General features: G+C 39.3%; 1 protein-coding gene across 3 annotated transcripts in view; it reads right to left on the bottom strand.

The window, feature by feature from the left end:
- The window catches only part of LOC104608821 (agglutinin-like protein), an 82740-nt gene that overhangs the window by 4773 nt on the left and 50244 nt on the right, over positions 1 to 27723 (bottom strand). For 2 of the 3 annotated variants that reach the window (XM_088891743.1, XM_010274915.3), the window contains exons 6-7: positions 13804 to 14532; positions 13558 to 13715 (exon numbers count right to left, since the gene is read on the bottom strand). In XM_088891743.1, coding sequence (XP_088747869.1) covers positions 13558 to 13715; positions 13804 to 14532 — 887 coding nt within the window. Of the gene's footprint in view, positions 1 to 8869; positions 9171 to 13557; positions 13716 to 13803; positions 14533 to 27723 lie in introns of all 3 variants that reach the window. The other variant, XR_016078659.1, reaches the window with a different exon arrangement.

The raw sequence follows: 27723 nt of genomic DNA, 5'->3' as shown, positions 1-27723 counted from the left end.
GTAACAATATGATTAAAAATAAGCTCAAATGCTTGTAGTAAATGTGCACGTGCATTGCATGTGGAAATTTTAAATTACAATAAAAATTATTACTATTACTATTACTATTACTATTATTATTATTATTGTTATTATTGTTATTGTTATTATTTTTATTATTATTATTATTAAATTTTGTATTCAATTTTTGAGTAAACCCCTTTGCCACAAGTCTGGCCTTGTATCTTTCAATGGACCCGTCCTCCCTATGCTTCACAGTGAACACCCACTTGCATCCCACAGTGCTCTTCCCTTCTGGTATAATTCCCAAGTCCTTGCTTTCATTAAGGCTTTCATTTCTTCATTCATAGCCTCTCTCCATCTTGGGTCAGACACAGCCTCTGAGTACCTAGTAGGGACATGCACGGAAGAGAGAGCAGACACAAAGGAATTATAACGAGGAGATAAACGTGAGTAAGAAACAAACTCAGCAATGGGGTGTCAGATAGTACAAGAACGGGTAGATTTACGAAGAGCAATAGGGAGATCTAAATCAGAAGTATGAGTGATAAGATTACCTGGAGTTGCTGAGACAGATTGATCCGAGTCCGATTGGTTGCTGCCATGAGTTAGAGGGTCTTTTTTCCTTCTGTTGTAGGTGATTCTTATATCTTTTTGTTGCCTACTAGTGTCCTCAGTTACATCTACAGCATCAAGAGTGGTAACAGGTTCAATGGGAGCCTCACTAGATTCACCTAGGATGCTACAACTAGGAGGATCAGGAGGAGAAGATGGAAGGCCCGAGGCAGAAAGAGGCACAAAAAAGGAGGGGGAAGAAGAATCCTTTTCCGTCCCACTAGTCTCCCCCTGAAGAGGACTCTGGGAAGAATGAAAATAGGATTGAGACTCAAAAAATACCACATCTTTTGTGACGTATTTCTTCTTGGTAATAGGATCAAAACACTTGTAACCCTTCTGTGTAGGAGAGTACCCTAGAAAGATTCCTTTCGTAACCCTAGGATCCAACTTGGTCTTTGTTAACAGGTGTATTATATGTACTGCACACAGACTTGGTACCCGCAGGGGTATTTTCGTAATTCTGTAGACATATTGTTATGTTCGGCCAGAATAGTATAAATAGAAAGCTTCACTCGACTGAAGCTAAGTTTTGTCGAGGCCTTAACTCAGTTGCCTCTTATTCTTCTTCCTCTTCTCCTTCTTCCTTCTTCTTCTTTTCTCCTTCTTTTCTTCTTCTTCTTGGTCTCCTGCTCAACATGGTATCAGGCACTCTTAGCCCTGCACTCTAAGTTGTTCTTGGAAGGTTACCTTTTTGGGTGGATTGCCAACCTAGAAGGATAAAGTAGGTTCGGATGAAAGCAAATTCTGGGTGTAATTATCTAGTCTCAGTTATACAAAAGGCATTCGTTAATCTTTTCTTGACAAAGAATGGAGTTTAAGAGCCAAGGGGAAAACTGTTTAGGGGCTAGTGATGCTGGTAGCATACCTGAGAACAGTTTTCAGATTGCCACTGTAAAATTTGATGGGTCAAACTACCTAGAGTGGGCCCAATCAGCCATGATGGCTATTGGGGGTAGAGGAAAGCTAAGTTATTTACTGGGAGATGTCAAGGAACCAGCCAAGGAGGACCAAATATATACCAAATGGGTTCAGGAGAACTATTTGGTTATGACATGGTTGTGTCACTCCATACAGCCACATATCAGCTGAAATTATTTATGGGCAAAAACAGCTAAAGAAATTTGGGATATCATGAAAGAAACCTACTCCCAACCCCTCAATGTTGCTAGGGCCTACAAGCTAAAATGTAAGGTAAATAACCTTAAGCAAGGAGAGAAGCCAGTCTTGGTTTATTTTTCCACCTTGAAATCCTTGTGGCATGAGATTGATCACTTAGAAACAATTGAGTGGGAAAGCCAGAAGGATGCACAGACCTACAGAAAGCAGGTTGAAACTAATAGGGTATTTGAGTTTCTAGCTGGTCTGAATTCTGAGTATGACATTCTGAGACAATAGCTTCTAACAAGAGGCAGTGTGGCCCTATCACAAGCTTACTCTCTAGTGCACAATGAAGAAAGTAGAAGGAAATTTATGTTACAGCATTCGCCACTTGAATCAGCCTTGGCAGCAACTAAACCTAAGTTTGGGGGGGATAAGAAGAGAGGTATGAAGAAGGAAGACAAGAAGGACCTAATATGTGAACATTGCAAGAAACCTAAGCATACCAAAGAAACCTGTTGGAAGCTAGATCCTCATCTAGTTCTAGCAAAACTCAGGAACAAAAAGGGGAATGCTAATACAGCTGTTACTACTGATTGTGCAACCTCATCAGGCACAAGAGCAGCACCACTAGACACTCTAGCTGCTGTCCGAGCTGCCTTGACTCAGTTGGAAAAGGAGGTTGGCAATTCAACATCATCATCTCAGCCAGTCACAACATCAACTCCTCCCACCTCAGCATTTGCTCATTCAGGTACACGAGCCTCAACTTATCATGCTTTAGCTCTAGGTAACACTAAACATTGTTGGGTAATAGACTTAGGTGCATCTGATCATATGATTGGTTTACCTTCACTATTTACTACCTATCACTTATCCTCTGGTAAAGACAAGGTGTCTATTGTTGATGGATCACTTGTTCCCATTTTTGGCAAGGGAGACATCAAGTTGTCTAGTGCCATTTCCCTATCTTCTATTCTGCATGTTCCTAAACTTAGCACCAATTTACTTTCAGTTAGCAGCATTACTAAAAACCAGAATTGCTCAGTAACCTTTTTTCCTGATCGATGTGTTTTTTAGGACTTGGAGACAAGGAAGGTGATTGGGACTGGCTGTGAGACAAATGGAATCTATCTGCTTGGAGGAAGTTCACAGTGGGAAGGCAGTGAAATTAGAGGGTCTTTTGTTTCTCAATCTATTGGTCAAGTCATGCTTTGGCATAACCGATTGGGTCATTTATCCTTTAGGTCTTTGAAAAGCTTGTTTCCTAGTTTATTTGAATCTATCCAGATGCCTAGTTTAAAGTGTGAAAGTTGTGAGCTTGCAAAGCATTGTAGAACAACCTATTCATTAAGTAATAAGAGAAGTAGTGTTCCTTTTGACCTTGTGCATACTGATGTTTGGGGACCATATCACATCATTGCTATGGGGGGCTACAGATACTTCTTGCTGTTTGTCGATGATTACACCCGGTTTTCTTGGGTCTACTTGATGCGTTCTCGAGATGAGGTCCCTACCCTGACCCAACCTTTCATCAGATGATTTTAACCTAGTTTGGGGTAAAAATCAAAATTTTCAGATCTGATAATGCGAGAAAATACTTTAAAACATCACTAGCCTCTTATTTTCTTGACCATGGGATTATCCATTAGAGTACCTGCCCTCATACCCCTTAGCAGAATGGGGTGGCTGAGAGAAAGAATAGGCACATATTGGAAGTAGCTAGAAGTATCATATTTAACTCCAATGTGCCTATACATTTCTGGGGAGATGCCATTCTCACAGCTGTGTATCTCATCAACCGAATTCCTTCACGGGTTCTTGACATGAAACCTCAATTCACTCTTTTATATACTGATAAAGAGTTGTTTTCTGTCCCTCTTAAAACCTTTGGTTGTACCTGCTTCGTGCAAACTCTTGGCCCTCACTGTTCCAAATTTGACCCTAAAGCCTCAAAATGTATTTTCCTTGGCTATGCACAAACTCAAAAGGGATACTGCTGCTATGAACCTACTTCAGGAAAGAGATTTGTATCCATGGATGTTACTTTCTTTGAGGATGTACCTTATTACTGTAGGGTTTCTTCTTAGGGGGAGAGTAGTACGGTTGGGGTTAACACATCAGAAGTTCCTTTACTTGTTCTATTGAGTGAAGAGGGGTGTAATGGGGAGGGTTGTCAAAAATGTCGGGACTTGAGAGTTTATTACAGATGATGAAGGCAGGTTGATTTCGATCATCAGTAGTCCAGACCAGCCCCAATTCCTTCTAAGGATCCAGATTCAGGTACTACATCTCTTCCAGCTCCCATTGCAGATGAACCTTCTGCTATTGAGCCTTCTCCATCTTCTGAGCCCTCACTTCCATTGAATGACCTTGACCTTCCCATTGCAGTCCATAAAGGCAAACGCCGTTGCACCTCATCCACAGTCCACTGTATCTCACAATTCTTGTCCTATGATCACCTGTCTCCCTCTTACAAGTCCTTTCTTACATCCATTGCTGATATTCCCATTCCCAGAACAGTACAGGAAGCCCTGACCATTCTTGAGTGGAAGGATGCAATGAAGGTAGAAATGGATGCCCTTCTGAGAAACAATACCTCAGAGCTAGTTGATCAACCCAAAGGGAAGAAACCAGTTGGATGTAGATGGGTGTTTACTGTGAAACATAATGTTGATGGTTCCATTGAAAGGTATAAGGCTCGGTTAGTTGCAAAGGGATTTACTCAGACTTATGGTATAGATTACTTGGAGACTTTTGCACTAGTAGCAAAAATGACCACTATCAGAGTGTTATTATCTCTTGCAGCCAGTTACTCTTGGCCCTTGTTCCAAATGGATACTAAAAATGCCTTCCTCAATGGAGACTTGCAAGAAGAAGTGTACATGCAACTACCTCCTGGTTTTTATAGTACAGAGATAGGTAAGAGGGTTTGTCGGTTGAATAAAGTTTTATATGGACTAAAACAGTCCCCTAGAGCTTGGTTTGATAGATTCAGACAAGCCCTTGAAAAGTTTGGCTATGTGCAGGCTCAATCAGATCACACTTTGTTTATTAAGAAAGTGGATACTTCCTTGACTCTACTTATTGTATATGTGGATGACATTGTAGTAACAGGGAGTGATAACAGTGAAATTGAGTCTCTTAAGAAACTTCTCCATCAAGAATTTGAGGTAAAAGACCTGGGAGAGCTACGGTATTTCTTGGGTATTGAGGTAGCTCGGTCCAAGCATGGAATCTTTGTTTCTCAAAGGAAGTATGTCCTTGATTTGTTAGAAGAAATAGGAAAGTTGGGTGTTAAGCTAGCTGATACACCTATTGAACAGAATCACAAGATTAGTGCAAAAGGTGGAGAGCCTCTTGAAGATAAAGCTATGTTCCAAAGATTAGTTGGTAAACTACTCTATCTTTGTCTTACATGACCAGACATCAGTTATGCAGTCAGTGTTGTTAGTCAGTATATGCACTCTACTAGAACTACCCACCTACTTGCTGTTGAGAGGATATTGGCATATTTAAAGAGGTATCCAGGCAGAGGTGTACTATTTAAGGATAATAATCACATGAAGATAGAATTTTACACGGATGCAGATTGGGCCGGTTGTGTTGATGATAGAAGGTCTACCTCTAAATATTGTGCCTTTGTAGGAGGTAACCTTGTTTCTTGGAGGAGTAAGAAACAAAATGTTGTTTCTCATTCCAATGCTGAAGCCAAATATCGGTCCATGGAAAATGGTGTGGCTGAAATACTATGGTTGAAATCATTGTTTGATGAATTGGATATTACCTATGAAAAACCTCTAATGTTGTACTGTGATAATCAGGATACTATTAATATAGCTCATTACCTGGTACAACATGACAGAACCAAGCACATTGAAGTAGATCGACATTTTATTAGGGAAAGGGTTGCATCTCAAGAAGTTAGTCTTCCATATATCAGCTCCAACATGCAACTTGCTGATCTTCTCGCCAAGGTAGTTTCAAAGAAGAAGTTAGAAGTAGATCTATGCAAGTTGGGAATGACAAACATCTATTCCCAACTTGAGGGGGAGTGTAGAAACCACTGATGTGGTCCCCACCTCTTTCTATTGTACTCGTATACAACTATTAGTTATTTAAGTCAGTCCACAATTAGTTGTTAGTCTTTTATTAGGATTTTAATTGTCTTTTATATCTTCTCTTCTTCTCTCTTTCTCCTCTCATTCTCTCCTCTCATCCTCTTAATTTCCTATTGATTATACACCACAGCTTGGGCTGTTAGTAGTTTCATACGACTACATATTCCAACCACGACCATCTAAAGATTGAGGCTTACACATATGTTGATTGGGTAGGATCCATCGATGATAGAAGATCTACATCCGGTTATTGTGCCTCAACTAGAGGCAATGTGGTTTCCTAGAGAAGTAAGAAGCAATCTGTGGTTGCTCGTTCTAGTGCTGAGGCAGAGTACAGGGCAATGGCTCATGGAGTGTTTGAACTATTCTGATTGAAGACCTTATTGACTGATATGGGCATCCAAGTAGATGTTCCAATGAGACTATATTGTGACAATCAAGCAGCCATAAATATTGTTCACAATCCTGTCCAACATGATAACATGATCGTATGGAGCATATTGAGGTGGATAGACACTTTATTAGAGAAAGAATTGCTAGTAGAGAGATTTGCCTTCCTTTTGTAAGGTCAGAAGACCAACTAGCTAATTGCCTCACTAAAGGTGTTCACCAACCAAAGTTTGCTGCTAAGAACCTTGCCAAGCTAGGCGTGATTGACATATATGCTCAGCTTGAGGGGGAGTGTTAAAAATGGTTAGATAGGGGTGTTTCTAGTCTTTTTCTCCTTTCTTATATTCTCTTAGTATTTGGACACCCAAATAGGGGCCTTCTTGTAATTATTATTTTTCCAAATTATAATGTAAATTTTTGAGGGTGTGAACTATGAACATCACACACCTCTCGACACACTGCTCTCTTCTTCTTCTCTTCTCTTCTATTCTTTCTTTCTTTCTTGAAACCCTAGTTTCTACAACTAGTTTAAGTTGTGTGTCCCATAATGAGGGACAACATTGTCTTTTGTAATCCAACACATAGAATATAAATACAAAGTGGGTCAGCTGGGAGATGTGACTTTTCTTCTCCTTGACCGAACCCTTTCTTCTCCTCTTTCTCTCTTTCTCCTTCTTTTCTTCTTACAGACTTTAGACCTAGAACTAAACTAGGGTTAATCGATCTATTCACACATCTCATGGCTAGTCCTAATCACCTCCCTTGTCACCAGATCCTAGAAAATACAATGGTCAGGAAAGAAAGTTACTGAGCAATTCTGGCTTCTTGTAATGCTACTAATTGAAAGTAAATTAGTGATATGTTTAGGTACATGCAAAATTGAGGATAAGGTAATGGCATAAAAAACTCTGATGTTTCCCTTGCTAGAAATAGGCCATCAACTATAGATACTTTACCTCTGCCTAAAGACAAATTATATGAAGTGAATAATGAAGACAAGCTGGTCATATGATCTTATGCACTGGAGTTATAATCCAAGTAGGGTTAGTGTTACTTGGAGTTGAGGCATGGAAAGCAATGGCTCTTGTACCTGAGTGGGCAAAAGATGAAGTAGAGGAAGGAGGAAAAGTAGTGGTAGAGGTAAATTGAGATGATCCTGCAAATCCAGCTTCATTCTCTAATTGTGTCATAGTTGCCTTGACTGTAGTTAAGGCCTCCAAAGAATTAGATCGAGGTCTAGGAAGGGAAGAACCATTTGATGTAATAGCTGCATTTGCATTTCCCTTCTTATTCTTGAGTCTTTCTAGTATAAGATTAGGGTGAAGCTTCCAACAAGTGTCTTTTGTGTGCCTAGGTTTCTTGTAGTACTCACAAAACACCCTTTTTCCTTCATTCTTCATCTCTTTCTCCCTATCACCACCATGCTTTTGTCTTGCAGCTACTAATGCTACCTCTATTTGAGAATTTTGCAACATAACCTTCCTCCTACTCTCTTCACTATGCACTAGGGAGTAGGCTTGGGACAAGGTAACACTTTCCCTAGTGAGAAGTCATTGCCTAACAATGTCAAAATTAGAATTCAGACCCGCAAGAAACTCAAAAACTTTGTTTCTTTCAATCAACTTGTTATAAGTTGCTGCATCCTTATTGCTTTTCCACTCAATTGTTTCAAGGTGATCTATCTCATGCCATAAGGATTTCAGAGAAGAGAAATAAATTGATGCAGATTTCTCCTCCTATTTTAGATTGTTCACTTTAGTTTTCAACTCATAAGCCCTATCCACATCAAGTGGCTATGATTTAATCTCTTTCATATTATTCCAAATATCCTTGGTTGTATTTGCCCAAAGGTAATTTCTGCTAATATGGGGTTGCATCGAGTTGCACAACCATGTCATCACAAGATAATTCTCTTGAACCCATTTTGCATTAGTGTCTTCCCTGGCTGGTTTCTTAGTGTCTCCAGTCACATAGCACAACTTTTCCCTTCCTTCAATGGCCATCATAGCAGATTGAGCCCACTCCAAGTAGTTTGAACCATCCATTATGGTAATCTGAAAAGGGTTGTTATCAGTCATACTAACAGCCCCTCCAGCACCTTCTCCAGCAGATTTCTGTTCACTCCCAAAGAACTCCATACTGGATTCAGTTGTCTGAAACCAAGGAGGTTCAGACCTGTTTAGTAAACAGAAAAGAAAACAGAGATGAAGAGAAGAAAGAAAAGAGAAAGGAAGAAGAGAGGAGGAAGAGAGAATAGAAGAGAAAAGAGGGGTTCGGTCTGGCTCAGTCTGCCACCCCAAGTGATATTTAAAATAGGTCTTCAATAATAAGGGGTACAATGACAGGAATACCCCTGCCACTAGAAACAACAGAAAAAGAGTATTCTAACAGCACTATAATCAAAGTAAAAACATATGAACAAGTGGGAACCACAAGCTGGTCAACCATTTTCTCTACAGATTCAACACAGCGAAGAAAAAGAACACAGTAGGCTCCCCCTTTTGAATACAAAAGTTCGTCCAAAACTGAGAATAGGAACAACAATCCAGTAGATTTATTGTTTTAAGAGAAAAACCCTAGGAACAGTCTTGGAGAAAATTAAAAAGAGCAACCGCTCCTTACAGAGATTCCAAGAACCCTACCTCCTGTTACAAGTCTTCAGGAAAGTTGAAAAACTACCAAGAAATTTCTGGGCGGTACCTTCAATATGAGATTTAAGCTTTAAATCTCACTCGAACCTAATTTCTCTGATTCTTCCTAACTGCTGGGCAATCTCCAAGAACAGAACTGTTGGAAAGCTTCGAACTCTACCAATCTCTAAGAATCAGGCCACTAAGAGAGCTAAATCTCCAGCCCTAATAAAATCTCGTGCAGCCGGCTGGGAAGAGCTTAAATGAGATTCAGGAGCAGACCTAAACCTGCTCTGATACCAACTTGAAGTTACTGAAGTTAGCAGAATTGTTTTCGGGTGAAAAAATAATTCAGAAAGAAGAAGAAGAAGAAGAAGAGAAATGGGGGCAGAATGTTATGTTGATGCCGCCCTAAACAGTATTATTTATATGTTTTTAACATAACATGAAGTAAAAAGACAGAAGTGCCCTGATGCTTATAATAGTACAAGAAAACAAGAAGAAAGCAAAAAATAAGCAACAAGATAACTGAATGCATGGGACCACAAGTAAATATATCAGGTCTGGTCCACTGTATCACTACAATTCATAATAAACATATCCAAGATGGTGTACTCATAGCTAACAAATTAATTGACTCAAGAAAAAGGAGTGGTAAGAAGGGTCTGGTGTGCAAAATCAATTTAGAGAAAGCCTATGACCATGTAAACTGGGCTTTCTTAGACTACATGCCGAAGAGGATTCACTTTGGGTAAAAGTGGAGGAACTGGATGAAGGTGTGTGTGACTACTCCTAGATTCTCAATCTTTTTAAATGATCTGACAAGGGGTAATTTTAAAAGCTCTAGGGGTCTTTGTCAAGGAGATCCCCTCTCCCCTCTTTTGTTCCTTTGTGTTATGGAGGGTTTAATTAAGTAGGATGACTGCTAGAGCAGTGGAGAGTAGCTGTTTAGCAAGCTTTGAAATATCTCCAAATGGGGAAGAAATACCTCTTCTCCGATTTGCAGATGACACCCTATTTTTCTGTGGTGCTAAAGCTGAGCAGGTTTTGTCCCTAAGGAACATTCTATGTTGGTTTGAAGTGGTCTCAAGTTTAAAGGTTAATCTGGCAAAGAGTGAAATGGTGGCTGTTGGAGAGGTCGTTAATCTGTAGTCCCTGGCTGACTTGTTGGGTTGCAGGGTGGGTGCTTTACCTTCCTCCTATATGGGGCAGCTTTAGGGACAAAGTGCAACTCCAAAAGCATTTGGTCCCCGGTGGTGGAGAAATTGAAAAGCAAGTTAGCAACGTGGAAGGCAAGGTATTGTCTAAGGGAGGTAAGTTAGTGCTGTTAAAGAGTGTGATGGCCAGTATTCCTTTGTATTTCATGTCTTTGTTTCCATTGCCTGCGGAGGTAGCTTCAAAATTGGAGAAAATCATGCAAAACTTTCTTTGGGTGAGGTGGAAAGACTCCAACAAATTTCACCTGGTAAGTTGGGATCGGATTTGTAAACCAGTCAACTGTGGTGGTATGGGAATCAGAAAGTTGAAGCACTTCAACTTGGATCTTCTTGGGAAATGGTTTTGGAGGTTCCTCCAGGAGCCTAACGAACTATGGAGACAATTTATAGTGCAGAAATATGGATTCCACAGTAATGGGTGGGATCCGGCTGAGTCCAACCTCTCTTATGGGTGTTGGTGTGGAAAGCGATTTACAAAGCCTACCCACAGTTTCTGAAAGGAATTAATTATAAGGTAGGGAATGGTTCCAGGATGAATTTCTGGTCTGATCCTTGGTGCACTGATTTCTCTTTGAAAGAATTGTTTCCTGATCTATTTCAGCTGGAGACTGATAAAGAAGATTTGGTGGCCGAGGTTTCGATGTTTCAGGAAATTCTTCAGGTTATAGATCTGTTAAGAAGGCTGCAGGGCGTCAAGATAAACTCTTTGGTTCCAGATCAGTGCTTTGGTGTTAGTCAAAGGCTGAAGTCTTTTCAGTGAAATCCTTTTATTCCAGCTTGGTGCCTGCTTCCCTTAGCTCTTTCTCCAGTCATTTAGTGTGGGGTAGTGTGGCCCCATCTAAAGTGAAGTTTTTTGTTTGGGTGGCTGCTGAAGAAAAGTGTTTGACGAAGGTAATGCTGATTAGAAAAAGGAGTAGTGCTATCAGATGTAATCTGTGCTTTATGTGGGAAGGAGGAAGAATCTTCAAACCACCTGTTTCTCCACTGTGATTTTTCTTCAAAAACCTGGGCCCACTTTTTAAAAGCTATTCAGTGCTCTTCTTGCTTGCCTGTCTTGGTAAAGACCCTTCTAGAAAGTTGGGGGCATGAGCAGAAAAGGCAGGATTCTGTGGAAAGCAATTCCTCTAGCAGTGCTGTGGTCAATTTGGAAGGAAAGAAATAGGAGGATTTTTGACCATAAACAGCTTCAGGTTGAAAGTGTGATAAATTTAATTGTAGATGACCTCAGAGGGTGGCTGAGTTCCAATTTGCTTTTCAAGGGGGATGTTCTGGCTTCTTGTGTGGCTGTAAATTTTTTTGAGGGATCTTAAAGCTGTTTTCAGTTGTACAAAATCTTGTACAGTGAGCAGTTTTGCTTGCTTTTATCCTTTTTATTAATATAATTTTACCTTACCTTTTCAAAATAAAAAAAAAAGAGTGGTTCTCTTGGGTAGAATTTTGACTATTAATCACTTGAAGAGTAGAGGATTAAGATGCAGGTTAAAAAGGACATGGGTTGTAGTGAGAAATGATTTGAGGGGCCATAATTAACAATTGATATAGCACTTTACAAAGCTGAACAAAGCACTGAACCCATTAAAAAGGACATGGGTGAGTCCTGTGATGGACAGGCTGAAAGTCAGGTCGAAGATGGCATGATTTTTGAGGAGGTTGAAATTGGAAGACTGGGTGTTGATCTGGGTCGAAGGAGAAAAACAGAGGAAAAGGATCAGTCTAGTGGGTTAAACAGCAAGAAATCATGGAATGTGAGGACCCGTAATATAGTGCATGTGGCAAAGATCTTTTCAAGACTAAAATTCAGCTTGGCAGGGACAGGACCTACAAAACAATATAAATGGGTGTACAGAAGGAAAAGGGTGACGGGTAACAGGACAAGTGGTAATGATCATAGAGAGGTAACAGTGCAAGCTAAGTCACAGGACCCCCTTTCGTTTAAGGAACAACAGGAAAACAAGGTGAATGATGTTGACCCTGAATCTGGTTCGATACGGCTGAGGCAGGAAAATGATGTTGATGAAGTTTCAGGTAAGGTAGACATACAAAAATTGGTGGATAGAGAGGTCACAGTTGGGAAAAGCTTGGGTCTAGGAAATTGAAGAAAGGAACAAGGAAGAGAAATTTTCTAGGAAGGCTTTCGGAGAATTTGAAAGAAAAAAAGAGGAAGAGAATTTGAAGAAAAAAGCACAGATGGAAAGGAACATGAAATGGGATGAGGAACTCTCGAATCAAGAGGATGAGTTCACAGATGAAGACTGATGTGGGAATCTGGAAGGGTTTTTGTTCTTGATTAGATTGGGGGTGGCTTCTAGCTTTTTTGTGGTTTTTGTATTGGGTCTGTCTCGTGATCTTTTATCAGAGTTGTTTGGGTAATCTTTTGTACAAGGTGTGATTTTTTAGGATCTTTTTTGGGTTTTCTGTGGGTGCTTCTTGCTTCTGGTGATGTCTTATCACCTCCTTCTGTACTTCATCTTTTCTTAATGATTTTTTATTTGATTCTTCAAAAAAAAAAACAAAGAACGACAATACCACGAGAAGCCAACCCATATAGTTAGGAAAAGGCTTGGTTGAGTTTATTTTTGTACATTGCAAGAAGGGAAGAAGAAGACTGAGTAAAATGGGGGTGAGTGCAGCTTAGTGTCTCTTAGTAGGATGCCAGCACTAAAACAACTAAGCAAGAACCAAATAAAAAACAGGCCCAGGCCCACTAATACAGCTTAAGTAACATAACAAAATAAAAGAAGGCCCAGTACAAGATGCTTAACCTTTACAACAATTTTCATTTACAACAAAAATGAAGATATGAGATGATTATTTATCTCATTCAAGGTTGTAGTTTTTAGTTTTTTAGTGGTATTTCAATTTTTCACTACTTAGGAAGCTATTATAGTGGGTCTATTCATCCTAAAAGTTTTCACTATGCTTGCCTTTCAGAAGTAAGAAAGGCAAAAAAAATATTTAGTACCATTCCCTTTTCAGTTTATTGGTGATTACATTTGAGGGAAATATTGACATAACATCTCTTGTTTTTTATTAGTCAAATGGTTCATCAAATTAATTTTAGGTCATTGTCTTTTTCCTTTCTTGTTTTTTTTGGTAAGATACTTTCTCATTGTATATGTAACCACCGAACATGACAAATTGCACAAGTGCTTCATATAAAAATTACCCTAAATTATTTTGATTTTCATTTTTTATTGTAATTAGATAATTAAAAATTAGTGAATAAAATTATTTTTACCAAATTAAATCCATTTTTAACGATAACTTATCTGTTACAATTTCTTGAATGAATTTCTATTATTCAAAATATTTATAAAGCATTTTGAGTTAATGGGCAGGCCATTTACGTAATTGGCCTCTAAAGCAAACCAACATTAGATGTAATGGAGATGAATACAACACACACAAACAGACAACACAATTAACCTTTTAGGTGAACTTCTATCGATCTTTTACATCAGAATTGCCTTATAGATAAGATACCTGCTCTGGTTGTTTATTTCTTCTTTTTCAGTAACCTCATTTTCATCATTGCTGCTTTTGTTGGTACTGCTTGTATCACTAGCACCATGCCTTTGTGTTGCACTTTGAGCTAAACGGGACAAACTATCCCGAATACAAAGCCTTATTCTAATATCCAACTGCAAAATGGAGAAAAGTAAGAGCATTTCTCTCACATAATGTAATTGAATTCACAATAGACTGGTTATACATGCAAATCACATATACCTTTCCAATAACATCTTGAAATTGCTCAAGTATTGTTTCCTCCAGTGAACACTCATTAATTATCATAGGGACTGTATTGGAATCATCTTGTTCTACAGGTGAACTTGGTTCCAGGGACAAAGAATTTTTTATGTTTTCATCAACAATGTTAGTTGCCACCGAATCTTCGCTTTGTTCCTCTTGTAGGCAAGATTGGGCAATTGAGTGGTTGGTACAACTGACCTGATGACTAATCTGCTGCTGTTGTTTCTGAATGGCAAGCATTGCTTGCATCTGCTGCCGTCGTCTTAACTTCTCAATTTTTTCCTGAGGTGTCATGGTTGAAGTATTGGCAGTGACATCTACTGACTTCTTTAAAGAATTTCCTTGCTTAGATGCTCTGGGAGAATATTCATAGCTGACAAGGACTGGTTGGTGCTTATCTCCTTCAGTGTGAACTTGCTGTGACAATGGCATTACAGGATAATACTGTGCAGAATATCCGTACCCAGGGGCAAAACAAGAATTGGAGTTGTGCATGTATCTCAAAGACTCGGGCTCTCCAAGCAGGTGTTGTGGACTGAGAACTGAAGATGGAATTGTTTGTATAGAAGAGGTTGCAAATGGGTTTCCAAATTGCGGATACTGATTTGAGGAAGGAGACCAGGCACTGTACAAATCTTGTGTCAATCCTCCATTTGTTTCTTCTGACTTTACCCGACATTTCAAAAGTCTCTTTTGCCTATTTGCCTGTATATATGTGGAAATAATATGACTCAAAAAATCTCATAATTACAGAATAATACAAAATGTTTCATTACATAAAATAGGCAGGATTTAGTACAATATAAGACCTGAGAAATCTCATTATTAGTATCATGCAATCCTTCAACACCCATATATCTTTATTCATTTAATGGAAATTGAGATAGTTGCAATGATGAATATGACTGCTATAAAGTATCAGTGTTACAAGTCCATCCCATTCAAATGTATCATCACTAGTAATGATAGCATATTCTTACAGCCTAAATTATAGCCCTGGATGAAACAGTCGGATTCATCTTCATCCTGAAAGTTTAATGTGCAGGTTGGATTCTAACTGAATATCAATAAATACATATATCTGATACATATCAGCTTTGGTCTATACCAATATGATATGCCAATTTGCACACTGGGTATCCTTTTCTTTTATCATAAATAGAAAATTTATCAATGACCAAAGATGAAGGTACATAGAAAATGTAGGACCTCCCAAGCCAAAGGGACATAAACCATGGCTAGGAAGCCAAAATCACACAAAGTACAAAAGATATTCTCATCCTCAAACCAACACCATGATAACTAGACTGGAAGACCTACCATTGATAACCATATTATTAAGTTATGTTGAACTGTATCATAATTTCAATAATGAATCATTGCAATCCAATCAATGAGGATTGATACTTCCAAAACAGTGTTTCTTGTAGTTCTACATGCTTGTACTTAGTTAATCTGAATACTTAATTTGAGATGAGTTGAGAGATTGTGGTGGCTCTGACCCCCTGAGGATCCTCCCCCAACATTGTTTGCTTCCATAGTCCGATCCTATGCAACCATTACACCCTTAGATGTGATTCAGTCCAATAAAAAGAAGAAGAGTTTGATGGTCTCCTCTTCCACCTCTCTTATCTTTTATTAATCTTACTAACATTGAACAAATTACAAGTCTGCCCATAAGTGGGTGTCCAGCTCCTCATACATAAAGAAAGCATAGAAAAGAATTAAAGGCCCATTAGTAAACAAAACAACTAGGAAGAACTAACAATAAGATAGTAATGGGCTAGGGCCCATTCGGCCTAGTCTCTGTACACTCCCCCTCAAGCTAAGTGTAGATATCAATCATGCCCAGCTTGTTTATATAGTGAATCAGCTTTCCTTTAGGAACACCTTTTGTCAAAACATCAGTCAATTGTTCTCTAGAAGCGATAAATGGCAGGCAAACTTCTCCTGAAGCAATTCTCTCCCATATAAAATGCCTATCAACCTCTATATGCTTAGTTCTGTCATGTTGAACAAGATTATGAGCAATGTTGATAGCGGCCTAGTTGTCACAGTATAGCATCATTGGCTTCTCACAGTCAATGCCCAATTCTCCTAAAAGTGATCTCAACCACAAAAGTTCTGAAATTCCATCTAGCCACTAGGTCCACTACAAACTGCTTCTTACTCCTTCATGACACAATGTTCCTTGCCACCCTGAAGTGGATCTCCTATCGTTAATACATCTAGCCTAGTTTAGCATCAATGTATGCTTCCAACTTCATGTGTCCATGCTTAGTAAACAAGATACCCTTTCCTGGAGTCCCTTTCAGGTAACACAAAACCCTCTCTACAGCTGCTAAATGTGTATCTCTAGGAGAATGCATGAATTGACTAATAACACTAACTGCATAGGAAATATCTGGCCGAGTCATGCAAAGTTATAACAACTTCCCAAGTAGTGGAACACCCCCCTATCAGCCAACAGTTCATAATCAATAACTAAGAGCTTGTGATTGAGGTCTATAGGAGTGGATGCTGGTTTAGCACCCAGTTTACCGGTCTCTACAAGTAGATGGACATACTTATGTTGAGAAATGAAGATACCATCCTTAAACCTAGCAACTTTAATTCCCATGAAATATCTGAGTTCATCCAAGTCTTCAATCTCAAACTTAGTGTTAAGACACCTTTTGAGCTGAATCACTTCCTGAGTATCATTACTAGTAACCACAATGTCATCAATATAGACAATCATAAGGGTCACCAAGGAATCTCTCCTCTTAACACATAGGGTATGATCAGATTGGAATTAACCCTGGAAGGGTACACATATGCTAATTGGGTAGGATCATCAATGGACAGGAGATCTACCATAGGTTATTATACTTGGAAAAGTAAGAAATATAGTGTGGTAGCTAGAACCAATGCTGAAGCAGAATATAGAGCTATGGCACATACAACTTTTGAATTAGGCTGTTTTGTGATAACCAAGCTTCCACTCATATTGCTTCTATTTCAGTCTTCCATGAGAGAACTAACCCAATCTTCCATTGCTTCCAATCCTTCTGTTATTTCTCTTGCTTTCCTATCTTTTATCCTCTCCCGGGACCTTCTCCCAAGGGAAAAACCCTAGGATAAACTCAATAAACCATGACCAGGACTAGGGCATTAGACAACTCAGCAAAGGAAAAGAAGAAGGGAAAAAGGAATAGAAAAAACAGCGGCTGATCTGAAGTCAAACCAGAAAACAAACTAGGTTTTTTTTTAAAGTATTGGGGAGTATACAAAAAACTGCTCTAATTGAATCACTCCATGCTCTAATAAATATAATGCTAGGTTTTTTTTAAAGTATTCCCTAGCATTATCTGATCTGAACACCTTGATCCGCACACCAAACTACGTAAGAACCATCTAATGAAACTGTCATACTAAAATGGTCACCTCATCACGAGATCTCATCAAATATACTCATGAATATCGAAAATGATCATCCATAAATAAAAGAAAATAACTATATCCACCCATACAAGAAACATGGTATGGTCCCCAAATATCAGTGTGAACAATATAAAAAATTGAAGAACTTCTTTTATTACTTGATTGAAAAGAATGCTGAAATGCTTTCCAAGTTGGTAGCCCTCACAATCTAAACTGGACAACTTAACAAACAAATAACTTTCGAAACAAAAGAAAAAACGTAAAGAACCAAAAGAGAGATTCCCATACCAATTATGCCAAAGCATAATTTGACCCACTGATTATTTTGGTAACAAGGAAGCACATCGAGTAGGTAGGTTACATTCACCCCATGACCACTCCCAATCATCCTCTTTGACTCTAGACTTTGCAAAACACAATGACCATGAAGAAATATTACTGAACAATTCAAAATTTTAGTTAAACTACTCACAGGTAAAAGATTAGTATGTAGTCTAGGAATATGAAGAAAAAAGCATGGAAATGTTGGTCATATGTTTAGAAGCTCTTGAGCCTATAACCCAGGGAGGTCACCCCTTACTTGTAGTGGAGACATAATTTGTAGTAGCATATGAAGTACCTATATGAGCAAATGAAGTAGTATGACCAGCTCTTGAGCTACTTGTACCTTGCTGCCCACCAGGTGAAGAACTGAAACTAGCTATATCTTTTTTACTCAAATGCTACCAATATCTCTCCAACTCACCCCTGGCTGCGGCTAATACAATTTACTCTAAGGCTAGTGTACGAGGTCCAGATGAGTCTTCAATTACTGCCATATTAGCATTCCCCTTATTATTTTTAAGCCAAACTAGTATAAGATTCCCTTTCTTATTTTTAAGCCGAACTGGTATAAGATGTGGGTAAAGCTTCAAACAAATGTCTCTGGTATGCTTAGGCTTCTTATAATAGTCACAAATCAAATCCTTCTTGTCCTCTTTTTTACTTTCACTATCACCCTTATCCCGACCAGGCTTAGGTTTTACTATGCTAACTATAGCCGGCTACTCAATGATTAGATTCCTCATCATAACACTCCTACTCTCTTCTCCAAACACAAGAACATATGCCTAGGAAAGAGTTACACTATCATGGGAAAGAACATATTGTCCAACAATGTCATAGTTCCCAAAACAGCTTAAAACTTCAATTGTAAACAAGAAAACACCTCTAGAAATAGATTGATCCCCTTTGGAAACCTCAAAAAAAAAAAAAAAAAAAAAATCTGACAACTAAAACCCTTTACCCAAAGATATTTCTGTCTACTCAGAAAATTCCATAAATTGAATCATCCCCTGCAAAAAACTTCAAGGAATCAAAAAAAAATTTAAGCACCTCTTCCTAGATAAAAAACAAAGAATCTTGCTACAATCAAGATTCTTCGTCCTCTAGTTCTTCCTGACTTTAATGATCAACCCAAGATCAAACACATAGGGTTCTAGGTCCACGAAAAACTCCAAGATTTGGGCCCTTTTGAAGTCTTCGATCAGCTCTCTATCTCCCCATGCGGTTGAATGATCTAGGGATGCATGGGAGAATCTCAAGAATCCCTAGGAAAAGCTCTAATACCAAGTAGAAAGCTAAGAAAAATAAACTGATTTGTAACAGAAATAAAAGGAAAAGAAGAAGAAAGGTTTCTTAGAGAAAAGAGAACAGAAGAATGAGAAAAAGAGATGAGAGAAGCCAATGTCTAGCCGCCCCACTCATTAGTTTATATATTCACTGATTAAAAAAAGATAATGTCTAATATGTCCTTAATAGGTTGGCTGCCGTCAATAACATAAACAGAACTTAAAGAAACATTAAATATTGGACCTTGGGCCCAATAACACTAAATTAAAAAAATAAAATCATTAACTACTAAAATCTCAACAATTGTTAATAGTTGATCGGTTGGGAAAAAACTACCTTAGCATCTATCATGGAGACAACTAAGAGTGAATCAAATGTCAAAGACGAAGGATTTGTACTAGGGGCTGGAAGTTTGCCAAACAACACCTTTCATATCACTACTATCAAGTTTGATTGAACTAATTACTTAGAATGGGAAGGAGTGATCATTTTCTTCTTCTGGAGGTTTTCATGCCTCCAGTTAGTGGTGCAGCAATCATTTCAGGTGGTTGGTAGAAAACCATCTAATTGATGGATTGAAGAGGGTTGTTTCAGATAGTGTAGTGGACAGACTAGTGCAGGACAGATTTGTGTGGTTCAAATAGGTGAGTTGCATGGGTGTTACAGTGTGAGGTATTGATTGGTTGCAGACCTAGTGCCATGTGTGTGGGGTGTATTCAGGTGGTTTTATGATGTTGAAAGTGAAGAACAGCAGTGACTATTATTGCTGAAAACTGTGACAACAGATGTTTACAGCAATAACTAGCCATTAGTGTGCAGTGTGGTGGCTAATAAGTGAGGTGATGTGACATATTAGTAAGTGAAAAGTTCTTTTTATCATAGCAGCTATAGGAGAAAGCAGTGAACATAATCTAGTTTTATGATTCCCCCTAATTACTTGAATGTGTAGATGACTTCTATTAAACTAAATGATGAGAATTATGTGCCTTGGGCCAAGTCTGTAGAAGTTTTTCTTAGGGCTAAGAAGAACGTGAAGCATGTAAAAGAAGAAAAACCCCCAGTTGATTATCAAGGGTTGTGTGAACTTAGATATAGCCAAGGAGATTTGGAACCATACTAGCATGAGGAATCTTTAAAATGAGTTGAATGTGCATCATCCCCTTACATCTAATGCCAAAATCAGCAACAACAGAGAGAGCAGTTTGATGTAATCAAATTTTCAGTAGGGTTGAAGTTTGAACATGAACCGGTGAGAACACGTATACTAGGTGGGTCTGCCATCTCTGATAGGTTTGCTTTTGCAGTGAAAAGAGGGGGAGGTCATGGAGGTAGAGGAGGAGCTCGGGGAGTTCAGCTAGGTTGTGATGGTGGTAGTAGTCCCATGTACAATCGTGGTGGTGGGAGCATTGGAGGTTGAGATTCAAGGGAACCTCGTGGTAAAGGATATAGTAATGGTCCGAGGAAGTGTAATTGTGGAATGGAGGGACATATTATCAACTTTTGTTATGATCTACATGGCCCATCCTCAACTTGGGCAAATCATGTTGTGGCTAGTGGTGGTGGTGGTACGAGAGATGAAATTCAGCAAGTTGATTAGATACATTCTACATCTACAATTGTCTCCGAGAAAGAGATGATGAGTGTCCCACGTGATGATTATGAACGGTTCCTCCAAGCTACCTCTCAGTAGAATACAACTACCGTTGCCCACTCAGGTATGGCTTATTTGGCACCAAAACCCTCCTATTGTATTATCGAATATGAAGTCCAATCATATGACTGGGACTCCAAATGTGTTTTCTTCTCTTTCTTAGTCCTCTACATCACACACTGTTACTCTTGCTAATGGCTCCACATCTTCCATCTGTAGTATTGGTAATTTTGACATAGATTCATTATCCTTGTCTTCAGTTTTGTATGTTCCCAAATTCCCTTTTAACCTTATGTTAGAAAATTGACCAAGTTTCTTAATTGCTTTATCACCTTTTACCCTTTTTCATGTGTTTTTTAGGATCTCAAGATGGGGATGAAGATTGGTGGAGGGCATGAAGCTAGTGGACTGTATTATCTTGATGGTGGTGGTTTGTCAACAACTCTTCAATCGTCCATTTCTCCTCTCAAGTGGAATTGCAAGCTTAATTATCTATCTATTAAGGCACTTAACCTATTCCATCGTTGAGTCATATTTCTACTTTGGAATGTGAGTCGTGTCAGTATGGGAAACACGATCGTGTTCCCATTAGTCCTAGGGTTGATAGTCGTATGTTGAATCCTTTTTCTTTGGTCCATTCAGACATTTGGGGTCTAAATAAAATAATGGCATACAATGGTTACGAGTACTTTGTAATTTTTGTTGCTGATTATTCAAGGATGACATGGATTTATCTTATGAAAGAAATGAATGAATTGTTTTCTATTTTTCAAAAGTTGCATGCTAAAATTCACACTCAATTTGGTATACACATTAAGATTCTTCATTCTAAGAATGATCGGGAATATTTCTATACACTGTTTCGGGAATATTTAGAACGACATGGCATTATCCATCAAACCTCATGTACTTACACCCCTCGGAAAAATGGGGTGGATAAGAAAAAGAACTGCCATCTCTTAGAGACTACTCGGTCCCTTTTGCACCATATGAATGTATGCAAATGTTTTTGGAGTGATGATGTGCTTACATCTTTCTTCCTTATTAATCGGATGCCCATGCCTATCCTTAAAAGTCCTTCTCCCTTCTTTGTTTTGTTCCCCACCTTGTCTCCTTTTCCTATCACTCCAAGGGTTTTTGGGTGTGTGTTTTGTTCATAATCTTGGACCTAGAATGGATAAATTAGATGCACGATCTACTAAGTGTGTCTTTCTTGGCTATTCTAGGACCCAAAAAGGGTATAAATGTCATAACCCTAGTTCCCAACATTCTTTTGTTTGTCCCGATGTTACGTCTGTTGAGTCTTTTGTTTTTCTCTGTGTCGAATGTATCTCCTCTTTCTCCACCTCCACTTCTACTTCCTATTGAGGGGTCCATTCCTCTTGTTCTAGTTGTGACCAAGCCTTCACCTTCGATGTAGCTTCCAATTGAACGACCACCTCACCCCCTCTATCTGACCTTGACCTTCCTATTGCCTTGTGGAAAGGTAAACGCAATAACACTCTTCATTCCATTTCTAATTATTGTTTTTGTATCTCATCTTTCTACCTTCCATTGACAGTTTGTTTCTCTGCTATCTTCTGTTTTTGTTCCTAAGAATGTTCAAGAAGCTCTTACCTCTCCAAGGTGGTGCCAAGCAATGGAAGAACTCTCTTCTCTAGCTCATAATCATACATGGGATTCTCACCACTCTCCCACCTAGCAAGAATGTTGTAGGTTGTAAGTGGGTAAACATTGTCAACTATTTACCGGATGGTAGTGTAGAGCGGTTAAAAGCTCGGTTGCTTGCAAAAGGTTACTCATAGTTATATGGATTGACTACACAGAGACCTCTCTTATTGCTAAGATTGGCTCAGTCTACGTTTTGATATCCCTAGATACTATGTATCATTGGCCTTTGTTTCAACTCGATATCAAGAATGCCTTTTTTCATGGTAACCTTCTTGAGGAGGTTTATATGGAGCAACCACCATGGTGACCTTCTACTTGTTTTTTTGCTCACCCCTATAGTTGGAAGCTTTAGAGATGTTGAAAAGAAAATAAAAGAAGAAGAAAGTTTCGAGAATGCTTGGTGTGTTACTGTTCACACCAAGAGAATTTCTATTTTACTTCACAAGCTAAATTACAAAGATGCCCTTGAATAGGCAGCCAAATACAAATATTCGTAAAAGGACAAAAATGCGCTCACACTCTTAACACTCCCCCTCAAGCTAAGCATAGATATTTATCATGCCCAGCTTGTTCATATTGTTGTTGAGCTTTGATTTGGGAACACCTTTAGTAAGATAATCAACCAACTAGTCTTCTAACGTCACATAAGGTAGACAAATCTCTCCACTGGCAACTCTTTCTCTAATGAAATGTCGATCAACCTCTATATGTTTTGGACGATCATGTTGTACAGGGTTTGGGCTATGTTTGTGGCAGCTTGATTGTCACGATATAACGTCATTGGAGTATTAATCTGCACTCCCATTTCTGTCAACAAATTCTTCAGCCACAACAATTCTAAGACTCCATGTGCCATAGCTCAGTACTCTACCTCTGCACTAGATCGAGCCACAAATGATTGCTTCTTATTTCTCCAAGATACAACATTACAACCCACTAAGGTACAATAACCAGAAGTAGACCGCCTATTATCAATAGAACTTGCCCAGTCAACATTAGAATAGGCCTCTACCTTTAGATGCCCATGATTGGAATACAACATCCCCTTTCCTAGACATCCCTTCAAATATGCAAGTATTCTATTCACTGCTTGCATATGAGATGATCTAGGCTTTTGCATGTATTGGCAGACCACACTTATAGCATATGATATATCTGGTCTAGCCAGACATAAGTAGAGAAGGCAACCGATAAGTCTCTAATGCACACCTTGTCAGGAAGGACATCTCTATCATCAACTCCCAACTTATGATTAGGATCAATTGAAGTTTCGGCCGGTTTAAAATCCAATTTTCCTACCTCCTGAAGCAAATCAAGGACATATTTCCTCTGAGAAATAACTTGAATAAATTAAACCAACAAATAGTTGTTTTCTAATTTAAATCAGCAAAAAAGAAAGAGAAAGAAGGGTCACGAATAGAAGAGGGAAGAGAGAGAGGAAGAGAAGGAGAAGGAAAGAAGGGGTTTGGCAGAATTATGTTTCTAGCCGCCCACTAAGTTGTATTTATTGTAATCTATTACAATTACTAGTTACCATAATACCCTTACTTAAAACAAATAAAAGAAAGACAAACAAGGCCCAGCCGGCCCAACTATTCTAAATAAAAAATAAAATAAACAACAGGTATAAAATGTGGGGTCGGAACCCCACACACACTAATAGCTTATCAGCTATCTCTGCACTCCCCCTCAAGTTGGGAGTAGATATTTGTCATACCCAACTTGCGTAAATGTGTCTCCAACCTGAATTTTGTGACTGCTTTAGTAAAGAGATCAGCTAGCTACATGTCGGAGGTAACAGAGGGAAGACACACTTCTTGAGATGCAACCCCCTCTTGGATAAAATGTCTGGTCCACCTCGATATGTTTAGTCCTGTCATGCTGTATTGGGTTTTGGGCAATGTTAATTGCTGCTTGATTATCACAATAGAACATCAAAGGTTTCTCATAGTCAATTCCAAGTTCATCCAGCAAAGATTTCAGCCATAACACTTCTGCAACATCATTAGCCATGGACTTGTATTCAGCTTCAGCACAAGAGCGAGCAACAACATTTTGTTTCTTACTTCTCTAGGAAATAAGGTTCCCCCCAACAAATGCATAATACCCAGAGGTAAATCTTCTGTCATCAATGAATCCAACCCAATCAGCATTTGTATACACCTCTATCTTCATGTGTCTATTGTTCTTGAAAAGTAAGCCTCTCCCTGGGCATCTCTTCAAGTAAGCAAGTACCCTTTCCACCGCAAGAAGGTGAGTGGTCCTAGGAGAATGCATTTACTGACTGACAACACTGACAGCATATGAAATGTCTGGTCGTGTTAGGCAGAGATAAATAAGTTTCCCAACCAACCTTTGATACATAACCCTGTCCTCAAGAGGCTCTCCACCTTCTGCACTTAATTTATGGTTCAACTCAATGGGTGTGTCAACAGGCTTTACTCCTAACTTTCTAGTTTCTTCCAATAAGTCAAGGACATACTTTCTTTGAGAGATGAAAATGCCATGCTAAGATCGAACTACCTCAATTCCCAGGAAATAGTGCATCTCTCCCAAGTCCTTTACTTCAAATTCTTTGTGAAGATTCTGCTTAAGAGCATCTATCTCATTAATATCGCTTCCGGTCACCACAATATCATCCACATAGACAGCAAGAAAGGTCAAAGAGGAGTCTGTCTTCTTAAAGAAGAGAGTGTGATCTGATTGAGCCTACATGTAGCCACCAATGCCAATCTAAACCTATCAAACCAAGCTCTCGGAGACTGTTTCAGCCCATATAAAGCCTTCTTTAGTCGACAAACTTTCTTTCCTGCTTCTGTATTGTAAAAGCCGGGAGGTAACTCCATGTACACCTCCTCCTACAAATCTCCATTTAGAAAAGCATTCTTGACGTCCATTTGAAATAGTGGCCAAGAGAAGTTTGCAGCCATAGATAGTAGGACTCTGGTTGCGTTCATCTTTGTAACTGGTGCAAAGGTTTCCATATAGTCTATGCCATAAGTTTGCATGAAGCCCTTTGCAACCAATCTGGCCTTGTATCTCTCTACAGAGCCATCAACACTATATTTCACTGTAAACACCCATCTGCATCAGATGTAAATCAGTCCTCTAATATCAAGTTTAAACTTAGTGGTTAGCAGAATAAAACAGGTCTGAATAACTATATTAGAGAAGAAGATGGCGAAGAGAAGAGGTAAGAGAAGAAGGAGTCGAATCATTCTCCATTCTCCTCTAACCCTATTTTATTAAGATCTAAAATTTAATGATGACAAGAATGCCCTTAAGTGGGCGGCCAGCTTGGCAGTTACATAAAGAAAATAAACAAGAATAAATAACAAACCCATTAAGTGTGGCCCATCAACATAAAATAAAAGATATTACAAGAGAGGCTGTTAGGGTTCATTCGGCCCAGTCTCTTTACACTCCCCCTCAAGCTGAGCATAGATGTCAATCATGCCCAGCTTGCTTATATAGTGTGTCAATTTCCCCCTTGGAACTCCCTTGGTCAAGATATTAGCCAGTTGCTCTTCTGATGTGATGAATGGTAAACAAACTTCTCCTGAAGAGACTCTTTCTCTTAGAAATGCCTACCAACCTCAATGTGCTTAGTTCTGTCATGTTGAAAGGGATTATGTGCAATGTTGATAGCAGCTTGGTTGTCACAATAGAGCATCATTGGTTTCTCGTAGTCCACCCCCAATTCCTCTAGAAGGGATCGTAGCCATAGTAATTCTGACACACCATGAGTCATTGCCCTGTATTCTGCTTCAGCTGAGGATCTAGCAACTACTAATGGTTTCTTACTCCTCCAAGACACAATATTCCTAGCAACCAGAGCACAATAACCAGAGGTGGACCTTCTGTCATCAATACATCCTGCCCAATCTGCATCAGTAAAGGCTTCCAGCTTCATGTGACCATGCTTAGCAAACAGAATACCTTTCCCTGGAGTACCTTTCAAGTAGCATAGAACCCTTTCTGCAGCAGCTAGATGAGTATCTCTGGGAATATGCATAAACTGACTGATAACACTTACTGCATAGGAAATATCTGGCTGAGTCATGCAAAGGTATAACAACTTCCCAAGCAGTCTCTGAAACACTCCCTTATCAGATAAAGGTTCACCATCTGTGGCAGAAAGATTATGATTAGGATCAATGGGAGTGAAGATGGGTTTAGCTCCAAGTTTACCAGTTTCAGCAAGAAGATCAAGGACATATTTGCGCTGAGATATGAAGATACCATCCTTAGATCGAGCAACTTCAATGCCCAAGAAATACCGACGATCTCCCAAGTCTTTGATTTCAAATTCAAAGTTGAGAAATCCTTTCAGTTTGCTGGCCTCTTCAATGTCATTACCTGTGACCATAATGTCATCAACATAAACAGAGAGTCATTTTTCTTCAAGAATAGTGTATGATCAGATTGTGTTCGAATGTAGCCAAAGGAGACAAGAGCAGCCCAAAATCTCTCAAACCAAGCCCGAGGAGATTGTTTGAGACCATAAATAGATTTGTGTAGTTTACACACTTTGCCTTTCATTTCTTTCCCATACACTCCTGGAGGTAGAGACATATAGACCTCTTCATGCAGGTCTCCATTCAGGAAGGCATTTTTAACATCAAACTGATGTAGGGGCCAGTCAAAAGTAGCTGCTAGAGAAAGTAAAACCCTGACTGAAGTCATCTTAGCAACATGAGCAAATGTCTCAAGATAGTCAATGCCATACATTTGGGTGTAACCCTTAGCAACCAACCGAGCCTTAAACCTCTCAACAGAGCCATCAGAATGATACTTAATGGTAAACACCCATTTACAACCCACTGGTTCCTTCCCTTCCGGCAAGTCCACAATATCCCAGGTATGGTTCTTATGCAATGCATCAAGTTCAGTCATCATAGCATCCCTCCATTCAGCTTGAGATAATGCTTCTGGTACAGACCTAGGTATCACATGGGAAGACACAAAGGCAAGAAAGGAGTAGTAGGAAGGGGAGAGAAGTCTGTAAGATAAGTGTTTGGAGATACAATGGGCTGTACACTTCCGCTCGCCCTTGCGAAGAGAGGTCAAGGTCTGGGACAGTCAAAGATGGGTCAGTAGAGGGCTGACCTGTTTCCTCAGGAATGATGGGAGTGGCAAGATGCTCTTCTGAAGGAGTGGAAACAACCTACACATGTCTGAATCTCTGCCTTTGGTACCACCTTTGGAGAGCAGGAGCAGAAGGAGGAGGAGGAGCAGGGATATCAGAGGTAGGTCCAGTGGAAGAGGTGGACACCCCATGATCGGACTCACAAGGGATGGGAAGAGGAACGGCAGGAGACACAGCAAAGGGCTCATCAGATTTTTCCCCCTCAGAAGGAATACTAAAGAAGGGAGTCAACTTGGCAAAGGTGACATCCCGAGATACAAAGCGGGTGCCACGAACTGGATCAAAATAGCAATACCCCTTCTATGTGGAAGCATATCCCAGAAACACACTTATGAGCCTTAGGTTCAAACTTGTGCCTTTGTTGACTATGAATATGCACATAGCAAGTACA

The sequence above is a fragment of the Nelumbo nucifera genome, chromosome 7, assembly GCF_055504915.1.
Source record: "Nelumbo nucifera cultivar China Antique chromosome 7, China Antique-T2T, whole genome shotgun sequence".
NCBI classification, from domain to species: Eukaryota; Viridiplantae; Streptophyta; class Magnoliopsida; order Proteales; family Nelumbonaceae; genus Nelumbo; species Nelumbo nucifera.
The sequence above is the reverse complement of the archived record's forward strand: the minus strand, read 5'-3'. Positions and strand labels throughout refer to the sequence as shown.